At 41.1% G+C, this 27,327-nt stretch overlaps 2 protein-coding genes across 2 annotated transcripts in view; one reads left to right on the top strand and one right to left on the bottom strand.

Moving 5' to 3' along the window:
- The window catches only part of LOC143355792 (synaptotagmin-10), an 89,962-nt gene that overhangs the window by 13,327 nt on the left and 49,308 nt on the right, over positions 1-27,327 (top strand). The gene's annotated exons all lie outside the window — the stretch shown is intronic.
- The window catches only part of LOC143355793 (adenylate kinase 7), a 30,348-nt gene continuing 9,663 nt past the window's right edge, over positions 6,643-27,327 (bottom strand). The window contains exons 5-6 of the mRNA XM_076790913.1: positions 23,883-24,041; positions 6,643-7,233 (exon numbers count right to left, since the gene is read on the bottom strand). Of these exons, the coding sequence (XP_076647028.1) occupies positions 6,853-7,233; positions 23,883-24,041 (540 nt within the window). The 3' untranslated portion in view covers positions 6,643-6,852. The remainder of the gene's footprint in view (positions 7,234-23,882; positions 24,042-27,327) is intronic.

A 27,327-nucleotide genomic window follows, 5' to 3' on the forward strand; every position in this document is an offset into this window, starting at 1 on the left:
CGAATGTACTGATTTTCACGTTTGTAGCTCGTAGGGCGAGACGACGTATATACGGGCGGTTTATTCATACATGCAATCGATGCATAATCCTGCGATTGGTGGGAAGCATTATGTAAGTGTTTGAATATGTCGTTTACTTTCGGAACTTCTGTGTCTATTAACGTATGCTCCCACGTCTTTCGCGTTTCGTCTCCCATCCGAGAAATGACAATGCTAGTTAAGAGATCATTAGCTATGTCTTCCCATGTTCTGCCTAAAGCTTCTAACGATCGAATATGAAGTTGCATATGCCGAACTAATTCTCGAATCGCGTCAGAAGAGTCATTTTTCATGAACGGGGTTTCCCGTAATAACGTCGCATGTCGCAGAACTAATACGCGTTTATTGTTGTATATTTCTGTTAAGTGGTTCCATACCACGTCGTAATTTTCTTCGCTTATTGTGAACGCTTCTATCGATTCTTTGGCTTCCCCGGTTAACGACAAAGTGAGATACGTTAATTTTTGTATCTTTCTCAGACTTGTGTCTGAATCGATCATCGATAAAAATGCATCGCGGAACGTTACCCATTTCTCTATTCTTCCGTCAAATTTTGGCAAATTGATGTTTGGTAGGTTTACAGAAATTTTATTCGCGGTTATTTTATGTTCGGATAAACTAACATTTTTATCATCATTCGGTTTGATTGACAGCGAATCTTGGAGCTCGAGAGCTGCCGCAAGAACTTCGTCATACGCATTCGTTATTTCCTCACGTTCTGATTCTATGGCATCATAATCCTCGGTTAACATACCCAGTTCGTCTTGGTTGTCGTTAAATTTTAGAAAAAGAGATCGGATTCGATTTATGCGTTCTTGTAATTTAATAAGTTCTCTTTTTGATTCTGTGAATGACTCGACAAATTTACCTAATGAGGTGATTTGAGCTTTAAAATAACTTCGATTCTGTTTAATCGAACGAACTTGTTTTTCAATGGCTTTGTCGGCTTTCTCGATATGTGCCATTTTTACCACGAAATTCGAGACAGGGAAACGAAAGGATAAATGGGAAATTTAATTGGCGCGAAAATTAAACGAGCCTACCTTCGCCGGTGCCGTCGTCCACGGAGTTGTCCCTGGTCACGATAATGCAGGAACGTCTCTGGAGTTTCGGAGGTTGACTGCTGACGTCGTCGTCCACGGAGTTGTCCCTGGTCACGCTAGCGCAGGAACGTCTCTGGAGCTTCGGAGGTTGACTGCTGATGCTGTCGTCCACGGAGTTGTCTCTGGTCACGGTATTGCCAAAGATGTTGAACTTCACAAAGTTCGTATGCGAATATGTTCATTGACCGACACTTTATTCACTCCAATTACGCCACTGGATCCGGCTCGAAGGACCATGTGTTGGGTTCTCGAAAAGAACTCTATCTTCGTATTTAATCGCGGAAATAAATATATCTTTATTCAATTAAATACAAGCGGTTGCCGGCGGAGTTTATCTTTGGGCAACTAATTCCAGTAGTCGAATGGACGATGTTGTGTTTACAAGTGTCGGTTGAAATTGAAATAGCCTTGTCTCCGACACGAGACGTGCTGTTCGCGAGAACGTTAACAATTTCTTGAAAGACGTTGTAAGTGTCTAGTCAAGCCGTAATATCGATATAGTCTCGGAGAGATCTAAGGACTATCTGCTGCCCCGAGGTCCGCTGTTCTTTTTCGTCACCTCGGTGGTGACGCTATTTTTTGGCCATGGGCCCGTTTTCGGGGGAAGAACCATCCCTATTCGTTAATTTGACTTGAGGGCGGAGGATCTTCTGGAACAACCCTCACCGGTGGAGGAGGAAGTCCCACCTCAAGTCAAATAAGGAAGAGTTCCCAAAATGCGATTTATGGGACCCCGGAACAGCGCGACGAAGGCCTAAGTGGCCCACGTAAGCCGTGCTAGCCAAGTGGCTAGCAGCTAATTTATTGCCCCTTGGCCGAGGTCCGGTGACAAGACCAAGGGCTGGAAAAACGTGCGTTTACTGTCTCTGGTTTTCGTCCGTTTGACGAAACCCAGAGACACGGTTATTGGGGTTGTAGCGAAACCCGAGCGTACCTCGCGTCGTGCGGAAGAGGATTTACGACCCCTTGGCCGCCGCGTGTAGTGGGCCATAAGGCCCGCTGTGTCCGAATCCGGAACCCTCAAGTACCTCGCGGACGGTACACGGTGTGAGGGTCGCACGGATTGACTTATGGCCACTTTTCCAATGCCATCAGCTCGAATCCTCAAGCGCCTCGCGTGCGGCAACTCAAGGATTAGCATTCTTCGTGATTAGTCGAAGGACGGACAAAAATCGGAAAAGGGCCTTCAACGACATCTGGAGAACGTGAAATTACGCCGTAAAAATGAAACTACGATATTCTACGGGGGCCGCGGCATGCATCCTCTCGGAACCGTACAACTAATATCAGCAATAATATCTCGCAATTTGTTTCGAGATAGCCACGGTCATTTTACATACTTTGTTGTTTAAAATCGCGGGGAGAAGTCTGGCCGAATTAATTGACGCGATTAATTGGGATTTAGTTTGAGCTAATCGAGACATTTTCCGAGATAAATGGGAATTATGGTAACTTTCTTACACGTAACATTCTCGGGAAACACTGTAATTTCTCTGGACAGAAGAAGTAAGCGATTATTAAATTTCACGAGAAACGAGGAGCGAGCAATTATAAAATTTCTCGGCAGGAAACAATGTCGGTGACCAAACGTTGCTTCGAATTAATTGTGCTTTCGAAAGTCGGCCACATCGAGCCGCTGCCTTATGGAAATAAATAAATCGTTGTCGTTGTTGGTACCTTATGCACGATGAACTCGTTGGACATGAACAAAAGAATAAATACCGCGGCGTACACGAGCGAAAAAGAATTTAAAATAATAGACGTACGTCGAATAAAATATATTCAAATGAAATACGATGCAACGTGCTTAACTCACTGGAGATTTAATGTAGGTGTACATGTTACCAATGTTATCAAACGTTCAATCGAAGCTACAGAACTGTACGGTTTTTTACTACGAAGTAATACATTTTACGACGCAGCGTTCTAAACATGAATTATGAACTGCTTTGTTAGCAAAAAAGATATTCGAGATTATCCCCGTACGTAATTTTAACATGAAATATTTGTCCAATATTATCTGACAGTCAGTTTCATTTCATGGGAATATGCTTTCTCATTTTATTCCTAATTTGTTAAAACCATACGCAAAGAAGATGAACATTTTAATTTTTTAATGTCGTCTATGAAAGGTATATTTTACAATTAATGAAAATACATTTAATTTACGTAATCCTATATTACTGTATGAATTGAATTGGTTATACCTTCATCGTCCATTTTTTTAAAGGGAATGGAGCTCTCAGTGTGACAGCGATACGTAAACGCACACTGTCTGACCATGGCTCACTGTTTCTACTGATATCGACATCTATGAATTTCAATCGTTTCCGATTCGTTATACGTTCGCGAAAATTAATCGTTCAGGTGAACGAATACCGAGAAAAATCAAATTGCAGTATACGTGCCTGTGAACTATAAAAATGAAACAGTAATGACCGTGAAATGGTATTTTCTTTCACTTAGACCACGGGCAAAGCACACCGTAAGTAGGATCAGGGTGCAAAGGATAACAACAGCAGCCAATTTTCCGTGAATTTTCCGTGGCAATATTTTCGAAAACGTAGACACACGTAAAAGACTTTTATTCTACACTAAAAATTCTCCCTCGACACATTGTGCTCTGCCTAGTTACATCTCTAGAAGAGTAATTCCATTTTTCGCACTTCGAACGCGGAACGTGTAGTCATGCAAAAGATTGTAATTGGCGCGGGACTAACTGCGACACTACCGGACGATACAATTCAACTAAATTGACGCTTTGACGTCCTTGTGCGCGTCGAGTTACTTCCGAACCGATGGAGTTTTATTATCTCTTTCGAGAACGTGTATCGGGGGACTGGAGCGATTAGGCTGGAAAAGAATATGCCGAAGCATATAGACATTTTGTCCCTAACGGGAGCCAAAACTAATTATCTTCCTCCCTTTGACGACTTTAACACTAAACCTGCCAAGCATTAACAGTATCTGGTAAATGTTGCTTTATACAAATGGCAAGCCTAGATTTATTAATATTGTCCCTAATTTTCAATGTAATAGATGCTCGGACAAGGAAATTTATTCCACTGTTTTCCAGAAATGAATTTTTATAGTTTCAATCATTGTGAAATATAAAACCGTGTTAAGAATTTGAGAATAAAGTACTGATATTTTAAAATTCTGTTAACATTTCCACTGCTTCAAATCTCAATACCTTCCGTCGCAAATGTATAAAATTCACAGTTCGTCGACCACTCTTCTGTAAATCTGCATTAAAACACATTTTCGTTATTTCATTTTTTTTTTTGTTTTTGACATCGATTAATGTATCGGACATATACACGCATATTAAGTACTCCGCATTTTTAATCCTTTGACGGTAAAACGTACATCGAGAGTATTAAACAAATAAATGTGGAATTTCATAATATTGCTCGTGCTTTCATCCCTTTATTGAAATCGTCATCCCTTGTGGTCATGCCACGAGCAAAGTAATTTTCATTCCATATTTTCGAATAATGAAACACGAAAAAACATGACGATAACAGCATTAGTCTTTTATATATTTTCTGTCATTTTCCACAACTTGTAAATCGATGTATCGCAGACTAATGGATACGATTATATTTTTGTATTTTGATTTCCAAAAATATGGCACGAATTTCCTGACATTTTCAGATGCTTTCAATTCGGATAATGCTGTTACCGATGACGAATGACAAAAGGCATACATCGATAACAATTTCCAATTTTCTACAAATTCGGTAATAATTTGGCGAACCAAAGACAATTTCCCATTTGTTACACACAATGATTTCCATATTAGATCACGGGGTTCCCAGAGATAACAAGTGCAATAAACATATTTTTCTCTACTGTGATGCGAAATTCACTCGTAGAAGAGATCTTTCATTCGTAGCTTGAATTCGATGGGCAGCAGCTATAGTTCGCGCGAAAACTATGTATATCCTTGGGTCAGGCCGATGAAGCTTCATTAACGGCTCCGATTAATTCTCACCTTGACATTGTGGCCTAATGGACGCAGCGCCTTCAGATATTCCTGCACTTTCCGCGATGCATATTTAGCAGCAAGGTCTGCCCAGCCTCTGGACCACCATTTCAACGGCGATCACAACCAAAAGCAGTTCAAAATTCTTGCCACTAATCTTTATAAAAAAAATCGGAAACATGGCTTGCGAAATATTAATAGGTGAAAGTTACGGAAAAGATCTTAAAAATTAATCAGAGCAAAGAATCTAAAGAAATCAACTCATGTGTTTGTTTAGCTACGTAGTCCTGATGGCTGAACTTTACCTCGGGAAACCAGAAATTTTTAACTTTTTTTTATGTAATCCTTTAGATTTTGGGGAGAAAATGCCGAAAATCCAAGTTTCATTCCTAGGAGATCACTAGTTCAGAAATTATGCGTGTGTAAAGATGTGCGATTTTCTGTTAATTTACAATTAGGCTAATCCTAATTCCCTCATTCCTAATTCCCGGTATTCCCTTAGCGAAGTAATATTAAAAACACCCGAAACAACGAGAGGATGGTAATAGTGCCTGTTGGAAGGAAATTATGGCACTACAAAGCTTTGAGCACGCAGTCGCAAATAGAAATTCTGTGGTACCAGGAGATCCTTTGGCTGGAACGTTGTCAAGCATGAATTTAGGGGAGAGTAGGGCAATCGTGGTCAGCGGTCAATAAAGGTCAGTATTATTATTACAAACGGACACGTCTTAAGTTTTTTATTTTTATTATGTACGTCTTCCTATAAATTCGCTGCACGTGCATTGGGGTAGCCCTTAGCCTAGGGGTGAATATATTTTTTCTTCAGATCTTTGTCGTCTTATCTTCCTAAATTGTGAGACGCGATTGAAAACGATGAGTGCAAAATTTGGAAACAATTGGGAACTTCTGCCACATTTCTGTTAAATTTTCAGAATTTTTAAAATTTCGTGTCATTTTTACTGTAATTCGTTATTTTAACGAAAAGTTTCTTTAAAAAAAGAAACATTCAAAATCTTTTTTGCTTTACCTTCAGATACAGTGTATGATGCAGAAATCCGGCAAAGGGGAATATGTCAAATCTCCCTTCACGTCGATTTTGATGAAATTTCTGCGAGAGGTAGTTTTTGGAAAAGCATTTGACACATATTTTTGTTCGTCCATCATCCATGTCAAACGAGTGAAAACTGAAACGGTCCCTATTGCCCGCAAAATGATCATGATTGCCCAGAGGTGTGTGCAATGGTAGTCAACGATATCACGTTTATTTTTATAAATGTGACCACTTACAAGATGAGAATAAAACGAATCCTTTTTATTCTTTAATTGCACGAATAAATGAATAATTCAAGTTCTTGAACAGTATCTTTCAATCAATATTTCATCCACACTTCCATTTTATTATAATTATTGCCTAAGTGATCGTCATTATCCCATTCTCCCCCACATTGCTCACCAAATATTTTCTGTAGCAACGAAGCTCGCTAGAGTGATTAGTAATTTCATATTTTCGAAATGACTCGCATAGCGGTGGAACAGTTCAAAGAACAGATCCCATAATCGTTCGAGCAACGTTCAAGTTTAGAACCACGACGCATGGTGGAAGTCTCAAGGGCATGCCTCGGCGTCTTAAGCCGGTATCTAGCGCGCATCGACAGATTATGGAAATTCCGGGTAACCGTAGCCTAGCCAAATATTATGGTAGCCCGGTGGCGTGTAGATTAATTAATCTAGAAGTTGTGCGCTCGGGCAGGGGACTCCTTTCGGGACGCAAAATACGTAATCCACGTCGGGATCTGTCAGTCGATCGGATCGAGACTCGCCCTCGGCCTCCATCGATATGGTGTCGTCATACCGGAAGCATGGGGTGACGCATGGCTCGGTTTTTCCGCCACAGACGTCTGTGTCGCTGCTGTTCGACGTGCTGTCGGTCTCGGGTTGCTCGGCCCTTTGCTTCAAGTAGTCCCTCACCTTGTCGTCGAACTCGTCCCGCGGCAGAAGGTCGTCCTGGAACTTCTCGATCGCGTCCAACACCGACCTCATCGTCTTCGTATACTCGGGATGGAACATCTTGCCCTCCGGATTCTCCTTGAACAAGTACTCGGCCTGCGACAAAATATTATTGATTATTCCCGGCGAAGCGGCGCGCAATAACTCCTATATACAGTGATTTCTCTATGCATTAGGGGTAGCCATGAGCAATTATTTGCAAAGAATTTGATTTGCCTTGAATTCTGTACCGATCGTTGAAGAGGAAACACGCATTCACAGTTCTTCGGTAAAGCAGCCTGTGTTCAAAATATTCTAATATTTTTCTTTTACAACCCTGTAATAAAATGGCGGCGTCCGTACCTTCCGAGGATCGTATTCGTCATCGCATACTTTCTCATTTTCATGCGGGATTCAACCCTTTGCACCCGGCGCTACTTTTATTCTGAAACCAAATTTCTCTTCCGTCAGGGAATATTTTCATTTTATTCGTACGAAACTGATCCGATTTCCACATATAATATTTAAACGTAAAGCGATCTATTAAATACAAATTTTGTAATGTAACAAATATTTTGAAATAGTGCCGCAATAACTTCTAGTGGTGCTTCAGAGTCACCACTCGAGTGCAAGGGGTTAATGTAACAACAAAGAAAATGCGCAAAATGTGTAAAACTGCAAATTGACAATGACCCGGCCCCTTACAGCGAAACTCACTCGGGAAACAATCAAAGAATTGCAAAGTTTGACCGCACCCCTCCGTATTCACCGGATATTGCGTAATTTTCGATCGGGAGAGTACAAAATTTACAACTGAACAAACAAGCGTCACCCATCCAAACTATTATAGAACAAACAACGTTCGTGTCGGGCCTCGGCCCGAATCATTTAGTATTCCGCGCGATCCCTAATAAATCAAGGACTATTGGCGCGGAGCTTTATTCCACGAGACGGTGTTCCCGATAAAAATGAACGGGAGTGTTATTGACGCGAAACGGTACAACCACCGGGAAACGGCTCGATGGAAGCTGGCCGGCGTGCAATCGGAATACACGATAGACAATACTCCTAACTGGATGTATCTCGATACGGTTCTGGAGAATGCGATGCAACATGGCTCGGCCGCTGCATGCACAATGCCCGCGCGTCGCGTTTACCGGTCCATTTAAAAATGGGTCGTGCCAAGTCCCGCGAGTTTCCGACCCACTTTTTCCAGGTAATCTCGCGATACATTGTCCTCCCTGTACAATGCGTATATCGCACGGCGATCGACGCGTTTCCTTCTTTCGACCTTCCCCAATCGGAATCGGCCCGGTTTTCAAACCTATTTCTAGACGGGAACATTTTCTTTTTTTAATCACTTCCACCCATTTTATAGAAACGGTTCACTCTCGCGACGCACAGTCGGCAATTTGGACAAAATCGGATTCAAAATCGAGGAACTTTCGATTGGAATGAGGTAGAGCGATGAAATTTTTTTTAAATTGAAGCTGAAACTTTGTAGAATATGGGAAAAATAGGGAGATTATTACCACCGAATCATTTCAACGAAAAAATGACTTCATTAGTTTTTGTCACAAAAATCTATTTTTTGCAAAATCCTGCGGTCGTAGACAAACTTTTAAACCAGATTTCAAATCAGCGTGAAAAAATCTATGGGAAATGGTGTATAGCATGTTAAAAAAAAATTTTCTCCGCGCGTGGTATTGGAAAAACTAAAATTTTCTTGAATTTGTGCGCGTTTAACGAATTTTCTCGAGGTTAAAAAACGTTCGTACCACAATGTTTCTATTTTTCCCATATTCTACAAAGTTGCAGCTTTCATTTAAAAAAAATTTCATCGCTCTACCTCATTCCTATCGAAAGTTCCTTGATTTTGAATGCGATTTTGTTCAAATTGCCCACTGTGCGGCGTTGTTGACTCTCCGCATGCTATGCCGGAGTCATTCGTGACCATTGCTATGAATGTAAAAGGGTTAATTCGGTGAGTTCTCGATATATGTCAACAACTCGGGTCTTGCCAGTGACATATATCGTCCAGGAGACATACCCGAGCCGTGTTATGTTTACATTCCTCGGCGTCCGGGGCCTCTTCGGGTATATCGCACAGTGGTGGGGATAATTCCACGACATTTATCATCCAGGCCTTGGCGCCATATATGGAGAAACCACTGTGGTCAGTTTATGTGATTTCTTTGCGTCACGTTGGATTCCACTACCGTCTTTCTCTTCCAGATTCTAGAAACTTTACAATGATCTGGGTTCTAGTTCTGGGGGTCAAACGTGCAAATGTCCAATTAAATTCGCTCTACACCCTGAAACACTCCTACACCGCGCAAGCATTCTTGAAAATCTTTAAGCCGGTTCGAAAGCCTTCTACAACAATCTCAAACTCTTCGAAGGATTTCCTTCGAAGCTCAAAGATCCTTGACGAACTACGTGCTGCGAATTACACGTGTCCAACGCAACTGATATTGGCCGAACTCTAGTCAAAGCGGAATTTTTCGAACTTTAAATTTCTGCACTTACTCGAAGTCAATAATTCGAATGCAGTCTTCTTTCATACAGCTGTTACCTGGCCTACGATCAGCGGAAAAGAATTATCAGAAATCATAACTATTCAAGTCCGAATTGTATTCTACTTTACTGGAACAATTGTCCGTACTTTCTGACATTAAGGGTCAAGGGTGGTCACGTGACTTTTGCAGAGTCGGCAGGTCGGTGACTGCTGTATAATTTCCGTTCACAGACTTAAGATCCGTTTGGGTCTTGATCTCCAATTTTGTCGGTAACGTAGTCACTCTACCTTATCGTGAATTACGTAGTCTTGGCTTTTAAGTTGATTCTTCTTACATATTGACAACTTACATCGCAAAATTTCGAGAATATTACGGATTGTAACGTAATATTTGGCACGGAGGTTTCCAAAGAGTTGAAATTCAGCGAAAAATCGATTTACTACGCGATAAATAATAAACCCGCCAACTCTGCGCCGATTCTCTACTATCGAATCGAGTTCGAGTATTTTAATCACATTGATCGTCCGCGTGTCGATTCTCTCGTGCAAATAAAAGCACATTCTATTATTTCAAGCCCCGTCCATCATTTAATGTGCCGCTTGGTGGGGATCGATAGCAGAAACACGTTTCCTCGAGTGGAGGCTGCGATCGTGGGACTCTAAGAGCTCAAAGGTCTTTTTAGAAAAACGAAGCTTTGACCGAGGACCTTTCACGCGGAGATCAATCCGCGAGGGTTGCCATAGAAAAACAAAAATCACAGCGATTCGTGCCACGCATGGAGCGCTCGCTTCCTTTTTTTTTTTTCTGTGTCGCATGAAGGGTCCTTTTATACGTTCGCATCCAACATGCCGGTCAGATGAAACTGTTGCGCTTCAGACGCAAGAGGTTATTACGGTTTAATCTCTGAGTGGATACATACACACGAAGAGACGTCGAAAGACCTTCGTTTCTCTGCTCTGATTTTTCTTTGTATTTTTATCGCGACTTTTCAGGAATTGTTCAATGGTGCTTGTTCTGGTAGAGTGGTGTTCCTTTAGGACAAAGAAGAAATACAGGGAAATTCCTAGAAGCACATTCCAGGGATCGATTCTATGCTTGAACCGAGCAGGTTTAAATCAATTATATTATTTAACCAGAAACTCTTAATTATGTCACTATATTTTTACTGCCACAAGCGAATTTCTTCGTGGTGATACATCAAATGAAAAAGATTAATATGTATCCACTGGAATGTAGTCATTTCTGTTTTATTTCATTTAAATTATTTCCAACAGATGCAATCAAATACGAACACGAAAAGAGAAGCAATAAATTCAATTTTCATTTTATTACTTTTCCGTTGTCGTCACTCGTTTTTCGTTTTACGTTCGTCGCGAGTATCACGCACGTGTCCTCTATCAGTTGAAGTATTTCGATAAATTACACCCACGAACTTGTGCTTCTAAATTAGCACTTTTCCTAGAAACTTTTACGTTTTTAAATTCGTTCAATCTTTCTGGTGTTTTAGATATTATTTAACCGCCTTTGGTCATAAGTTCATAAAATCCACTCGACCACACTCAACTATACTTTTTTCTCAACCTCGGCTACCTGCACACACATAGTTAAGAGACAACCGTAGATTGCAATCGTTTCATGTTTTTGATCCGCGTGCAAAATTCCGTGCGAATTTATTATTAATTGAATATTGTTCCGTGCGAGATAGAAACGGTTCATTATTTTACAACGTATTAGCAGGACGCGTGAAATAATCGTCAAGGCGTTGCGCAATTCCCGTGGAACGTGACGATACGATCTCGAAGAACCCTAATGGCCCACGTGTAAGACTGATATTCGCGTTTTCAATGGTCGTCACGTTGTTACGTCTGCCTGGCAAATTCTAACAAGACCCGGGACGCGAACAACGATCCACGGAATCACCATTAATTCCGAACCGACTAGGGCGTGTAACGGCAAATGACAGAAGTTTGTTTATTAAACTTCCGCGCGCTGTATCTCGTTGTACATCGAACGCACAACCTGCCATTACCGTTTCCGCGGAATTCCCGTTCCGTTTGTCTATCCTGGCATAACGTGACGCTGGACGAAAACTTTCGTCTTCGCATGGTCCCCAACGAACCGCCCCGATTGGCTGATTCGACAGTCAACAGTTTCTTTGACACGGTCCGCGTTGCGCCAATTGCAATTGGCCGAGCCTCGGGTTGGGATCCCAAAGGACAATGAACTTCAGGTACCCGAAATTATGAACTTTTGGGATCCTCAAACTTTACTTCGCCCGACTATAGTTTCGGGTACCCGAAAATTGCAAGCTTTCGGGATTCCGACCCGATCCAAACCCGAAATTTCGGGTACCCGACCCTCGAGTTGGGTGAGATTGGGATCCCAAAAGACAATGCACTTCAGGTAACCGAAATTACTAATTTTTGGGATCCTCAAACTTTACTTCCACCGACTACAGTTTCGGGTACCTGAACATTGCAAGCTTTCGGGACCCCGACCCGATACGAACCCGAGATTTCGGGTACCCGAGCCTCGAGTTGGGTGAGATTGGGATCCCAAAAGTCTGTAAAATTTAGGTACCCGAAATTACGAATTTTTAGGACCCTCAAACTTTACTTTTCCCGACTATAGTTTCGGGTACCCGAAAATTGCAAGCTTTCGGGATTCCGACCCGATCCAAAGCCGAGATTTCGGGTACCCGATCCTCGAGTTAGGTCAGATCGAGATCCCAAAAGTCTGTAAACTTTAGGTACCCGAAAATACTAATTTTTGGGATCCTCAAACTTTACTTAGTCCGACTACAGTTTCGGGTACCTGAACATTGCAAGCGTTCAGGATCCCGACCCGATCCGAACCCGAGATGTCGGGTACCCGATCCTCGAGTTAGGTCAGATCGGTATCCAAAAAGTCTGTACATTTTAGGTACCCGAAATTACGAATTTTTAGGACCCTCAAACTTTACTTTGCCCGACTATAGTTTCGGGTACCCGAAAATTGCAAGCTTTCGGGATTCCGACCCGATCCAAACCCGAGATTTCGGGTACCCGCGCACCCATAAAGGAAGCGGTGATATTCTGCAAAATTGATATCGTTTCCATTTAATCTTGAGCATAAAGGATCCTTTATTGTATGAAATATCGACATATATCTATTGTTTGTGTAAAATAGAAATAATAGACACGTCTGGAAGCTCTGCGAATTTGAGGTGAATCGATATATCGCAACGCTCGTTTATCAAAAGCTTATACTCCCTCTATCCCATTATAATAGTAGCAGTTGATGAATTTAATCTGTCCCGTAATAATAGCAACAAAAGAAAATAAATATAGAACGAAACATTAATTATTAAAAAACTACATTAAATTCAACAATAAATTAAAAATATTAATTTACTGTTTAATTATATCTTGAGAACGTAGCTCGTGTGTCCCGCACCTAGGACAATGTTTCTTTCGCATAAAAATACGTAGTACAGTCCCGACGCGTTGTAAACTTTGTGTAATCTCTGCGATGTAAGGCCGCCGGGCGAGTAGATTTTGCGAAGCAGACATTTTTATCCGTGCCGGTAATCATTAATAACTTTTCCACTGAAAAACACGGCCCAGTTTATCGAAGATCCACGCGAAAGTGGTAGACCAGGTTAAATCGAGACTGTATAATCCGCCCGAGCTCTTTATTCACTCCAGACTTTTATCTTGCATTTTATTTACGTAACTTAATCGCGAGTTATTCGCGATCCCTCGAATGGAAGTGGCTTCGCGTAACGAGAAGACCGGCAGCATTGTTGAGAAGCTTTTTTTTCCTACGCCGTCTCGCGCAACTCGCTCGCTCCCCTGGGATCAACAGGACAGGGAACCTTGAAAAAGGAAGTTTTCCTCTCCCGACACTTCCCACGCTTTTCATTTATACGCCGCAGAATTACGCGCCGTTCGAATACTTTTGATACTGCCAGAACGAACCTCGCTGCGCACCGGCTAAATTATAACAAATGCCCGGCCGGTAATATTTCGCCTGCACCTTTATTATTCTCGACGCCGCGACGGTGACTATTGCGAACATGCTCGCCATGTGCAGACTGACTGTCTTTGACAAATTTCGTTGGAAATTAAAAAGGCGACGAAGCAAGAGATATGAACAAAAATTAATTTAGAATAATTTTTATTACTTTGACGGAAGAATAGTTTGAAGACATTAGGGAACTTAATTTGATTCTCCCCACGTCAAATTCGAAATCATAGTTGTCACGAACGTTTGACGACGGTTGTGATCCTGCTAATTACGATCCTCTTCTTTAAGGTAAAATTAGTTCCGTGTAACTCGTACTATAAAAGTTTTACGGGCGCGTAATTCAGCATCTTTTCCACCTTCGCGTTAACAATGAAAATTTTTCAAGCTCCATAACTATAAAGCTTTCAGCGTATATCTTTTGCTTTTCATTTAAATTAATATATCGTTCAAGGAACAAAGACTGCAGGAACTTTTATCATTTATCGCCAGAAGCGAAAATTTTAACGCAAAGTTTACCACGATTAAAGAGCCTTTTATTTGACTGTTACAACGAATAAAAATCTGTATTCAATGTTGCCGCTTCGGTTGGGTCAGGAATAATTACTCGAGCATGTGATCATCGACACAAGGATGAAAATACGTTTTCCACGAAAGAAGAATGTTTCTAAATGTATTGGAGAAGTGAAAATAATTTTACTTGATAGTAAAGCACTGGAACATCGACGCATTCGTTGAGGTTTCGTCTGCGCAGATGAGTGAACTCATCGAATAATTTCCCACGAAGGTTGTTAACACTTTCGACGGTTGTTAAAACGAGAAATCCAGAACGGATTACGGAGCGAATGATTCGCACGGTATAACGGGCGCAGTTCCCCGGAACGTCCGCAGGATCACTATGAGATTTATGGTCTATTTTCCGGCAGCTGTGCAATCCCGAACGCACTTAATTCATCGTTAAATCTCGGCGAGGCGAATCAACAACACCCCGAGCACACCTGTCTCCCGAACGCTTTCGCATTCGTCGTTATTAATGCTTACTGGCCGCGTAACTTTCACCGTTACGACCAGCGATGATATCTTGGAATTCCGTGCACGAAAGCGAACGTTGAACCGTGCACATTTTATCATACCGCGGAACATTGCGAATGTTGACCGCGGCTATTTCCACAGAAAATATCCCGGTGTTCATGACACGATCGAAGAAACAGCGATTACACGCCCGAAAATCCACGTTCTGAAAAGTATTCGACAGTTTCAACAATAAACTCCGACTTCTAAGCCCCGAGGACCGTCCATTTTTCTTCTCTGACGTTCACACACGATCAAGCATGTGTGAAGACACGATTTCTCTCGGAGGTGACACGAATTGAAATGTTTCTTCAGTTGAAATTCTATTAAAAAGCACCTGGACGGACTCGATCAATGGAAAGTGCTGCAGTAAAATATTTCGAAAAACTTTGGCCAGTAAAAACCAAGATCACAAATTCGAAATGATCGAAACGGGTCCGATACACCTGGGAAAACATTTGAGTGACGGTCCATGTGATTTTGAGAAACGATTCCTTCGCAAGAAGTGTTTCATTGCTTCGCGAGAAGCTTTTAACCTTACATTGCGAAATGCGTATTCTCCAAATGATCGAAAGAACTTGGAGAAAGTCGGCGCCGAATGTGCTTCCAAAATTTCATTTTCTTCGTAACATAGCAGTCGATGTGTTAAGGATTCAGGTAAATAAAGACTGAAAAAATACACGAGATTACACGAGCAATTTATCAGGGATGAACGGACTGCGGATTTTATTTTAAAAAAAAAAAAGAACAAGTTCAAACAGCAGAAGATTAAAAGAGTGTATTGCAACATTGAAACGATATTTTATTTTCCACAAAGACTCGCATTCTGCTGACGAACAGTCATCGACTAAGGTGTCTGTCCGTGACTGTCCGTTTCTACTTGAAGTGAACCGACGCGTGCACAGTTTGCTTCAAGCTGAACTTTCCCGAAGAGCTCGATAACCGGCAACGTTGTTGCGTATATTCGGCTTGTTTTTTCGCGGCGTTTGCCACCGGATATTGCGACACCTTGTATGAGGGATCGAGCGAGGTTGTTGACACCGGAATAGGAGCGAGGGAGGTGAATGAACGCGAAAACGTCGAAACGGCGGCCGATACGACGGATATTGAGTTAGGAACCTTCTATCGGTGAGGGGATTCAAAAGTACGACAAGCAAAACGAGCTGGCTGAGCACGGAAAGCTCGGAAGAAGTGCTCAGCCGACGGGACACAGCCACTCGGAAACGAAATCCTCAATCTCGTTCGCCCCTATGGCGCCTCCGTGAACGAGATCCGTCACAAAAAGACATAGGAAATGTTTTCCTAGAAATATCGCGGTCAAAGCGGCTGGAAAGCTTTCACCTGGTCCCTGTTTTCGCGGCGAACCCGATGCACCCTTCAGATTGGTCCCTGAAGATGGAATTGCTTCGCGAATACGTGGTCTTTGTACTAGCGGAGCATTCCAATTTGAAAAAAAAAATATATGTAGTATCGTAGGTTTAGGCAGCGAGGCCTGGCGAAAGCCAGACCCAAGGGAAGAGGGCCGTAGAAGGGAAACTGTCCCTTACGAAGGCCAGACCCAAGGGAAGAGGGCCATAAGAGAGAAAGTGTCCCTGAGGAAGGCCAGACCCAAGGGAAGAGGGCCATAGAAGGGAAAGTATCCCTCAAGAAGGCCAGACCCAAGGGAAGAGGGCCATAGAAGGGAAAGTATCCCTCAAGAAGGCCAGACCCAAGGAAAGAGGGCCATAAGACAGAAAGTGTCCCTGAGGAAGACCAGACCCAAGGGAAGAGGGCCATAGAAGGGAAAGTGTCCCTCAAGAAGGCCAGACCCAAGGGAAGAGGGCCATAGAAGAGAAAGTGACCCTGAGGAAGGCCAGACCCAAGGGAAGAGGGCCATAAGAGAGAAAGTGTCCCTGAGGAAGGCCAAACCCAAGGGAAGAGGGCCATAAGAGAGAAAGTGTCCCTGACGAAAACCAGGCCCAAGGGTCCCTGGGATTTTCGAGGGACACACACAGAGGATTTGGGAATGAGTGCGGGTGTGTGCAAGGATTAGAAAAGGACATTTTTGGGGAGAACGGACAGGATTTGCGATGACTGCGGGGAGTGAAGGACGTATTTGTTGCTTGAGAGTTGAAGTAACTAATTGTTTCCGACATCGAAATTATCCTTAAATCTGAACTATGAACCTTAAACCATTATAAACCACACATATACGTTTTCGAAATTGTTGAAAATATTCAAGTGAGACCAAGAGTCACATTTCTTAAAATTCCATGATTTGAAGAAATTTTAAGAACATTGCAACAGAGTTTATCGATCGAATTGTGTCAACCTTCAAGGTTGTTCGATATAATTACGCTGCAAAACTAAAAAAAAAAAATGGAGAAGCAGCGTAGTAAGGTTTGTAAGAATTTTCTCGATTTTTATCCCACCGTTTTGTACCACTGTACTCGAGTGGAATTTTAATAAAAATGGATGGAACGAATAAAAAGTTTTTACGACAAAATACCCAAATTTCACTGTTTCCGCGGTATTTCGAACTCTGAGGGCTTTCAAGGTATTCGACGTATGTTTTCCACCGGCAACTTTGGGGAATGTTTCATCCCTTCAACATGAATTTTTGCAACCGAGAGAAAAGTCGCGTGAAATATTTTCCGAGGAACACCTTCCACCGAAGTTACGAAGCAGCAGCTGCTTCCATCTTTCCACTATTCATCACGTTGGCTTGCAACGCCTTTTATGCTAACAAGGGAACATATTCGGTTGATACAAGCCGATTTTGATGAAACTTATGTGAGATATAGTTCTTCGAAAAATATTTGACGTGTGTTTTTTTTATAGGCAGTCATTCACTTTGAAGGGGTGAAAACAGCCCTCGAAGCAAAGCCGTATTTATACATTTTTAAGGCTGCTTTACATTTCCCCCTCTTTCGCCCTAACAACACACTCACCCGAGTTTACATTAAAATAAACTAATAATAAATAAGAGAAACTGCAAAAAATCAAATTTTCTATGTATTGTTTAAACAAACAACTTTTGTCAAAATTTGTTTGCGTGACTACACTTCCCATTAGAGAACACACCATTTAAAAAGAAATTTTATTTTTCCGACCTCTGGTTTCCGAGATATCTCAAAAACTGTGGTTTTGACCCCCAACTTTGAGGGCTGTTTTCACCCCTTCAAAGTGGATGGTTGCCGATAAAACAAACACGTGTCAAATATTTTTCGGAGAACTATTTTTGAACGAACTTTGCGCCTAGAATATTTTCAGATAATTCGAAGCACCAACAGTGAACAAATTACAAAAATTTTAGAATTTCTGCGTATTATTTTCAGCTTCATCAAGTTTTTGTAGCCAGGAAAACATTAGTATTTGGCTCCTGTTTCTTACAATCGATGAAGAAAATTGTTATTTTGAAAATTGAGTCACTGTAAGTGGAGTACAGGAAATTGAAAATTGAGTCACTGTAAGTGGAGTACAGGAAATTGAAAATTGAGTCACTGTAAGTGGAGTACAGGAAATTGAAAATTGAGTCACTGTAAGTGGAGTACAGGAAATTGAAAATTGAGTCACTGTAAGTGGAGTACAGGAAATTGAAAATTGAGTCACTGTAGGTGTAGTACAGGTAAACGTAGTGCCACCTACTTCTTTCAAAATTCGGCCCTTCGCGAATCGTTTGGCTGGTGTCTCTGCGTCACGGCGACCTTGAAAGGGTCGAGGGAAGTTAAAGGCGGAGCGGGTGTCGACGGGAACGTATAGACAGCGAATCGGGAGCAGCCTTCGATGTTCATGCTCGTAAAATGAGGAAACGTATGCGGAGCGTAACGTTTTGAAGGGCGCGCGTTACGTGAATTTGTTGCATCCAGTCGGTCAACTTTCGAATTGCCTATGCCGGGGAGGTCGGCACGAAAATCGAAACGGAGGCGGACCGTTTCTTCGAAAATAAGAACTAACAACGTTACGTTCGATGTTCAGTGAGCGAAACTTTCCTGCAACCCGTGGCCCAGAAGCATTCTGCGAGAGGCAATACTAGTTCTGGCCACTGTGTGTACTCTATGAACAATTTTTTGAAGTATCATTGAAGTATTTTCTGAATTGGAATTATTTTAATCTGTACAGTAAACAATATTAAAAGCGTTCTTCAATCCTCTTGCATCATCGACGATTTCACTGATATTTACAACAAAATAAATTTTTTTTTATAAGGATATTGTTTTAGAGAATGAGAAAATTTTACTGATTTAACACTAGGTATACGGAGCACTAAAAGTGACTATTTCATATTACTTTATAAAAACAACAAGAATGTGCTGGCCAAATTTTTAGCCATTTTTTTAAACAACGTATACCCAAAGAAATAAATTCGTTGAATAATTCCTCATGGATGTATCTTTAGAATCTCAAGAATTGTAAATTAAGAACATTAGAATCCGTCATTTTCAAGCATTGAAGATTTCTTCGGTATTCTCTACTGTCATCTTCATAGTTTGAAGTAAAAAACTCGAAAAGTAACTATGCTAATTAAATTGACGAAAGTGTCCTAACCGTGATAATTAGACTGCGGATCTTTATGGGCGATGAAAATTGTCAGCGCCAATTGCAAGAAAGGGGAGTTACATAAAAATTGATTTCTTCTCCTGATAATTTTAATAGGTTCTACGCAACGTGTCACCAGTATTAAATTCGTCTGATATTTCTCCAATTTTGTGTTTCACCTGCCCATGTTCGCCATAACTGCATAAAACCCGTCTAACGATAATCAGTTGAAAATAAATGTTTCGTTTGAAAACGTTATTAACCCTTTGCACTCGAGTGGTGACTCTGAAGCACCACCAGAAATTGTTGTGGCATTGCTTCAAAGAAATTACAAAAAATATTACAAAATATTTGTTACATTACAAAATTTGTATTTAATAGATTACTAAACATTTAAATATTATATGTGGAAATCGGATCAGTTTCGTACGAATAAAATGAAAATATTCCAAGACGGAAGAAAAATTTAGTTTTAGAATGAAAATAGCGCCCAGTGAAAAAGGTTAACCCTTAAATGCATGAGTGGGGTCCGCAAAGGACCCCAGTGTTGGATTTTGTGTTGACATTTTTAGCCGCGCCATTTGTGAACTGGCGTTATTAAATATTTAATTAAATATTTAGGTTATGTTTAATGTGTTTACAGAAATAAATTGTTGCTGTAATCAAAGTTAGCAAGGTTTGAAAACGTTATTAACACTAGAACTACCGAGCAATAAATGCGACTGACGTATATTGCTTTGTAACAGTGACAAGACTGTGCCCATTCAGACTTGATACAACTTTTATTGTAACATGTGCTTCAACGAAGAGTTAAGTTAAAAAATTTCCGATGAAAACATTTTTACAATTTCAGTGATTGTAGAAGAAAGAATTCGGAACCGGTCGTTTTGACTGGTCCGGTAGTTCCAGTGTTAAATTTTCAATTAATGTTGTGTTTCGCTGTAGATCGGCGAGAGAAGGGAAATACTTCTCTGGCAGACTGTTTTATTCGGAAGCAGCGATCGGTATCGTTTCAATGAAAACATCGTCGGACAGGTATATCCGCTCCCAACGAGGGTCTCCAGAAGTTCCCTGTTCGTGAAAGAGATCAAGACGTCACACAGAATCTTTACCGTAGTCGATTCTCGGTTAATCCGGGACTCGTCATGCTCCCATTCCGATCGCGGTTCGATGTCCCGGAGCGGATAGCCTAATCGGGTGATCGGGGTCTATCGGCGACAGGGAAGAATCTATCGAAGGATATTCCCACGGAATTTTCTGCCTCGCCACGAGAAAAGGTTCCCTTCCTGTACCACGGTAGAAGACGATGCGAATAACTCAATAACACCTTCAAATTTAGGGTGGCGAACGCGAGGGAGCAGATGGCGAACAAATGATAGCTGTTTTTTATTGCTCTGTCGAAAACCCGCCAAACCTGTTTGCTCTCTCTCTCTCTCTCTCTCTCTCTCTCTAAACTTGAAGTCATTTGTATGTTTGCGAGTTAATCGCATGATAAAATATAGACGCTCATGACTCTCGCGATAATCGGCTTAACTTCAGGAAACCAGAGATTTTTAACTTTTTCTTACGTAATCCTGCAGATTTTGCCGAGAAAATACCGAAAATCTACGTTTCAATCCTAGGAGATCACTATCTCTATATATATCTAGCCGATAAAAGTCCCAGAACCCCGTGATGGGCCAAGAAGAAGAGTGTAAGGTCACCTGAATTAAAGAATTCTATCTCCTGACCGATATATGTCCGTGGCTAGACCCGCTTTTTGGACATATATCGAGTAAACACTATAATCCCGTCAACATGTCTGTTTTGAATTCTGTTTTGAATTGAAAAATGTATAGTATCTCTCGCAACATCGAATTTCATTTAATTCGTATGTTACGGGGTTGAGAATGAATTTTTTATGATTGCATGAGCGGCGAGAAGGAGCAAACGAGTAATTTTATTGAAAGTTTTGTCGGTAGTGATTCGCAATCCTTGGGGAGTTGTGATAGGAAGCCTCGTTTATCTACGATAATGGAGCAGAGAAGAAATGTTTAGATAACAGGAAAAATCGAATTGTCTAGGTCAAAAAGTTAATTTGGCCAGAACACGCGATCCGGTCGACCGATCCGGGGTTAAAACATTGAACTTCCGCTTCCTCTTTTATAGCAGGCCTCTATCGCAGCACAGGCTCCAGAAACTTAATACTCTTCCCCAAGTAAGATACACCATCTTTGGTGCGGATCGATATGCTGGCTAAAAAATATCCGCTTTAAGAGGCGAAACGCTTGACGCAAAAAGTTTCAACGGCATACTGCCCGATTAACTGCACTCTCCGACGAAAAAATTATGAAAAAAAGTATTCACCGTAGTTTATTGTCCCCAGCATCCTCTCTCTACAATTAAAATTTTCTCGAAACGCCTACACACTCTCGTCTATTCGTTCCAATATGATGAATTTTTAAGAGTTCACGGTTTCATTGTTTCATACGCTTGCATGTTAGATTCCGGACATTCGAGGAGCTTAACTGTTATGGAAGAATTTCCATAATAGTGAAACGGCTTATGCACTGAAAATTTAACGCGCGGACCAGCTAGAAAGCATTTCGTTCTCCTCCGGTTGAGAATAAAAGGGAGAATCGATTCTAAAGAAAATATGTGCCGGCAGTAAAAAAAAAAAGAGAGTCAGAACGGTCGACGAAATTTGAATTTGATTTGAAAGCGACGCGGCTCGGCCCCGACGACGGCGACTTTTCAATTTTCGTTGTCGAGCCATTGGTTCGTCGAGGATCGATTAATTCTGCCTCGTTTCATATTGAGCTCCAATCAGAGGTCGCACTTCGTCGAAACGAGCTTTCGGTGTAGTTTGACCGTGAACAGCGTCCGCGCGCACCGTCACTCTAATTTGAAACGCTCCGTTTGCGCGAGCAGACCCAATTAACACCAGGGACCCGTCAGAAACGACGGCTTCTGATATTTTTAATTTAGTATTATTGTGAAGATTGAGGAGATTGACTCTAAAGATGAGTAAAGATAGAGAGAGAATAAAAGATTAATAAAAGAAGAGAGAATAACTCGGAAGTTATTTGTGTTAGGAAACATTTTTCCAAACAAATGTTACATAGTTTCCAGTGCTGTCATTTGTTTTTTGTTACTTTGCTTTTCTATCCAGATACGAGAGTCATCTTCCGTTTTTTAAAAAAATGGCTAATAGTTTGGATGGCCATACTCTTGTTATTTTTACAGAAACAGTTACTCTCAGTGGTCCGATATAATAATAATGAAATTGTTCCATACATGGTAATTGCAAGATAACATTAATGTAATTGCAATTACATTAACTAGAATGATACTGTAATTCGTGATTCAGATTCTTCTTCAATTAAATGCCCGTGTTATTCGTAGTGTGTAAGTGAAATGAAATAACAAGGCACGGTGCAATAAACAGTGCGCGTACGAAAATGTAACGTGTCCATTGCATTATACTTCAATTACAATTGTGATAAAGTAAATGCCTAATTAGGAATTGAATTAATCGAAAGGTTTCAAATGTATATATTCAAACACAACGTGGTCGGGGCATTATGTAATGGGATTACGGTGCAATGAAATCGCGTAATTAACTTGCGGATTAATTCCGCTAGCACGACTCTGATCCGATCTAAAATCCATTTCGAACGAGCACGGTTCTTTTGTGTCAATGTTATTGTCCAACATTGTTTCGCCCCCGTGTTCGACAATAATATTTATAACTTTAGGAATGTCCCTGTTGTGTTTGATTATTTTCATATTTTACCGATTCTACAGTGTGTCCGGTTTAAAACGAAATGCCCGAATGTCTCGAAAAATATGAATCGTATGAAACAAAAATTTAAATAAATGTTGCACTATGTCGAGAGAAATAGCCCACGGAGGTCGCAATATATTTATATATTGTGAAACATGTATCGTACAACCTCGAAATGAAAACTTTTTTCGTATCATTCACATTTTGCGACATATTCGAGCATTCCGTTGTAAACTGTAGACAACGTGCATTTATTAATATTTCTTTATTTATGAGTTTCATGCGTCGCCTGTAGCGTTCTCGAAATAGCATGTACAGTCGGGGACAATATCAAATGGTAAACATTTTTCAATTGGTCCAAATGACTTGAATTTTGCTTTTAGATGTTAGACCGACTAGTTTTCTGGACAATGAGTAAACAAAAATTTCTTTAGATTGCAATTTATGGGAACGATAAATACCAAGTCATTCCGTGTAAATCCTATTAATCGGCATGTAAAATATTAAATAACTAGTTAATATCAATTAACTGGGTCAAAGAGGGAACCCTCACTCCCAACGTTTGTGGTTTAATCGATTTTAAAACGCCTACTCGACATTGCTTATCAGGCAGTTGCTAAAACTTATCTCGATTAAACTTCACCATGGCAACCCAGAAATTTTTTACTTTTTCCTGTATAATCCTGTACATCTCGGCGAGAAAGTACCAAAAATCGTAGTTGTAAAGCGAGGAACTCACTGTTTCAATAGTTACGCGTGTTTAAAGTTGAGCGATTTTAATTAATCTTCTCAATTCTCATCGTCCATAATAGTCGCGCAAGTTTCAGCTTGTATAGTACCGAAGGGGTTAAGACACAATTGCAGTGCAACATTTTCGGTGTACTTACGAGAAAGTCGATCGGGTCGTCCGGCCTTAAATTCGCAACTTCGATGAGGCCTTGTGTCAATGTCGGGAAGATATACTTCACCAGGTAGTGTCTCAGAGGCATTCCCCTCAGGCACAGCCTTTCTTCTTCCTCCTCCTTCAGCTTCTCCATCAGATCCGTCTGCGGAGACGACAATCTATTAAACATCGCTGCCGTCGACGCGGTCTTCGTAGATTCGCGATAAGGTAGAGTGACGACATTACCGACAAAAAATGGTTTCACGCGCCTCAAGTTTTCGTCCCTATATAAGAATATTTTGTCGCTGGTAAAGGACTCGTTCGAAAGAGGAAAGTTCAATCTAGTGCGCGCTGGTCACCAGCTGCCGAGATTATGCAGATATTTGGTAACATAAGCGTTAGAAGTAGGCGAAAAATTGACGATGCGCATGCCGTGGAATCCGAGCATTTTTCTGCCATTGGATGAGTTTTCTGGATGAAATCGAGAGCAGCGCGCACTAGAAAACGTCCTGTGTCTGAAGGCTGTGAATGGAAATTGTTAATTAAAAAGTCGCGTGAATACCCCGGGCCCTTAAAAGCCAATACTCCGCAAATCACGATAAGGTAGGGTGACTACGTTACCGACAAAATTCGGCGAAAAATGGTTTTATGTACCTCAAGTTTTCGTCATTATATAAGAATATTTTGTCGCTGGTAAAGGGCTCGTTCGAAAGAGGAAAGTTCAATCTAGTGCGCGCTGGTCACCAGCTGCCGAGATTATGCAGATATTTGGTAACATAAGCGTTAGAAGTAGGCGAAAAATTGACGACGCGCATGCCGTGGAATCCGAGCATTTTTCTGCCATTGGATGAGTTTTCTGGGTGAAATCGAGAGCAGCGCGCACTAGAAAACGTCCTGTGTCTGAAGGCTGTGAATGGAAATTGTTAATTAAAAAGTCGCGTGAATACCCCGGGCCCTTAAAAGCCAATACTCCACAAATCACGATAAGGTAGGGTGACTACGTTACCGACAAAATTCGGCGAAAAATGGTTTTATGTACCTCAAGTTTTCGTCATTATATAAGAATATTTTGTCGCTGGTAAAGGGCTCGTTCGAAAGAGGAAGGTTCGATCTAGTGCGCGCTGGTCAGCAGCTGCCGAGATTATGCAGATATTTGGTAACATAAGCGTTAGAAGTAGGCGAAAAATTGACGACGCGCATGCCGTGGAATCCGAGCATTTTTCTGCCATTGGATGAGTTTTCTGGATGAAATCGAGAGCAGCGATAGAAAATATCTTCAGCTACAAATTGAGCTATATTTTGTCTTGATTCTCAGCGAAATAAAGCCGAAAAACTTGAAGCACGTTTCTGGCGTCAGAATTCATAATATCGATAATACAGAGAAAAAAATGTAACAAGTTTAGTCACAGACTTAATACCCAAGACCAAGACGGATCTCAAGTCTGTGTCTGAAGGCTGTGAATGGAAATTGTTAATTAAAAAGTCACGTGACGATTATAACATGCAAACCAGTTAATTAAATGTAGTATTCGGTGTATAACACGTTTTTATCGAATGCCATCTACCTGAAACTTGTGCAAGGCCGATTAGATACCCAATAGATGTTCATCGCAATAGGAATCCGATGATTGACGTTTTCCAATAGCTAATATTGACAGGGCTAGGCCAAGTATTTGCGATACAGCCCAGATTTTCATTTGGGGCGTACAATAATTACTATCTAGAATTTCCAATCTCCCTCCATCATGCGAATTGGACTCTACTGGGAAACGTATTTCGTAAGCTACTTATTTCTGATACGTTCTACTGTCTGCCGCGTTCACTATACAATCTTCTGATATCTCACAGGAGCGTTTATGGGAGAAAAAACGTAAGAGTATCTTTTTCCGACGTCTTTGATACAACTGGACGAAACATTAACCGATTAACGTGAACGGTAATTGCTTGAGCTAATGGCCAGCCGTGAGCCTGGATTGAAAAATGTAGACTTGATTGTGTTAAACAAATAGCAATCGTAGGAGGATGTTCGTGCGTTATTGCTCTAATAAAAATACACAGGCTGAATTAGAGCGGACTGCCTCAAGAATTATTAACGAGGTGATAAAACACCGACAGCGGAACGGTTCTCCGGAGGGAGTAGAATTAATATTTCTCCGAGATGAATCGGCTCGTAAATTTGTTCTAATAGGACCGTGCGTCTACGCAACATTCCTCTCTTACTTCGTTCGATAACGAAACGCGAATTTCTGCAAATACTCGCGGGCAACTTCAACGGACAAATTACAGTCCCGTGTCAGAAAAACGGTAAAAGTTACGACAACGAAAACAAGCTTCGCGACGAGCATAGGTAACGTTTCGAAAAAAGCAACAGGCAAACAAAAAACCGGCATTTGTTCAAAACCTAGAATCAGCTGGATTTATCATGCGGCTTGAGCAGGAGCAGAAGAAAAACCGAATTTGCATTACAAATGGCTCCATCCCGTGCGTCTAGCTGTTGCGGTTTCTCGGAACTCGATTTCGCGAGTCGCTTTTTCTAGTGTAGACGCAACTTTTGGCCTTCGCAACTCTCATGCGCGCGGGTGTTGGCATAAATCTGCGAATCGCGACATTCTGTTTCGAACGTCGGGTCGCGGAAGAAAAAATCGTTATCGACCGCTTTGCACGACGCTAAATAATCGTTACGAAAGAACAACGTCGCTCAAAATGTCTGGTGCAACAACGCGACGAATGCGGGTTTAATGCATTTATGATGGAATTGTGTGCACGAAGTACGAAACAGTAAATATTTTAGAAGAATTTAATTCGTGGACGTTACTCGGGATAAAAATTTACAGTCAAACCTGTTTTTGTGCTGTCCTTTTCTATGCGACTTTTTTTTGTGTGATTTTCTTTTATGCGGTATATGAATGCCAACAGTTTTGGCATTATAATTATGTTCTCATCACAAGAAGATGCGCGTTTTGGACTACGACGAGTAGTATTGAATTTTTAAATGTTTCCACGTGTAATTCAATTATTCATTTTGTTTGGAAAGCACTTTCTCGCTATTTAAATATTTTCGCTCTAAATATTTGGAGACGTCCTGCATATTTCTATGCACTATAACATTATAAATAAAGTAGAATTCGTTGGTTTCACGTGTGCATGAAAATTAGATGTTGTAATTTTTTAAATATTTTTCTTAATTCGTTCAAATTAGAAAAAGATGAAATGTATTTCTGTTGGACGCCGGTTTCCGCAAATTGCTCGAGAAAATATTGATTTTGCCTGGAAAATCCGCGGTCCAACTAAAACTTTCGCGTGATATTTCAGCGGAGCTGCGTTCGCGACTGAAAAAATCATACGGGTTTATTGGAACTTCGGTTTGTTCAATCGAGACACATCGCCGGCCGGTAATCGCCTTTCCGTAAAATATCACTCGATTCGAAATAATAATCTACATTCATTTA

Source organism: Halictus rubicundus, chromosome 7, assembly GCF_050948215.1.
Source record: "Halictus rubicundus isolate RS-2024b chromosome 7, iyHalRubi1_principal, whole genome shotgun sequence".
Lineage (NCBI taxonomy): Eukaryota > Metazoa > Arthropoda > Insecta > Hymenoptera > Halictidae > Halictus > Halictus rubicundus.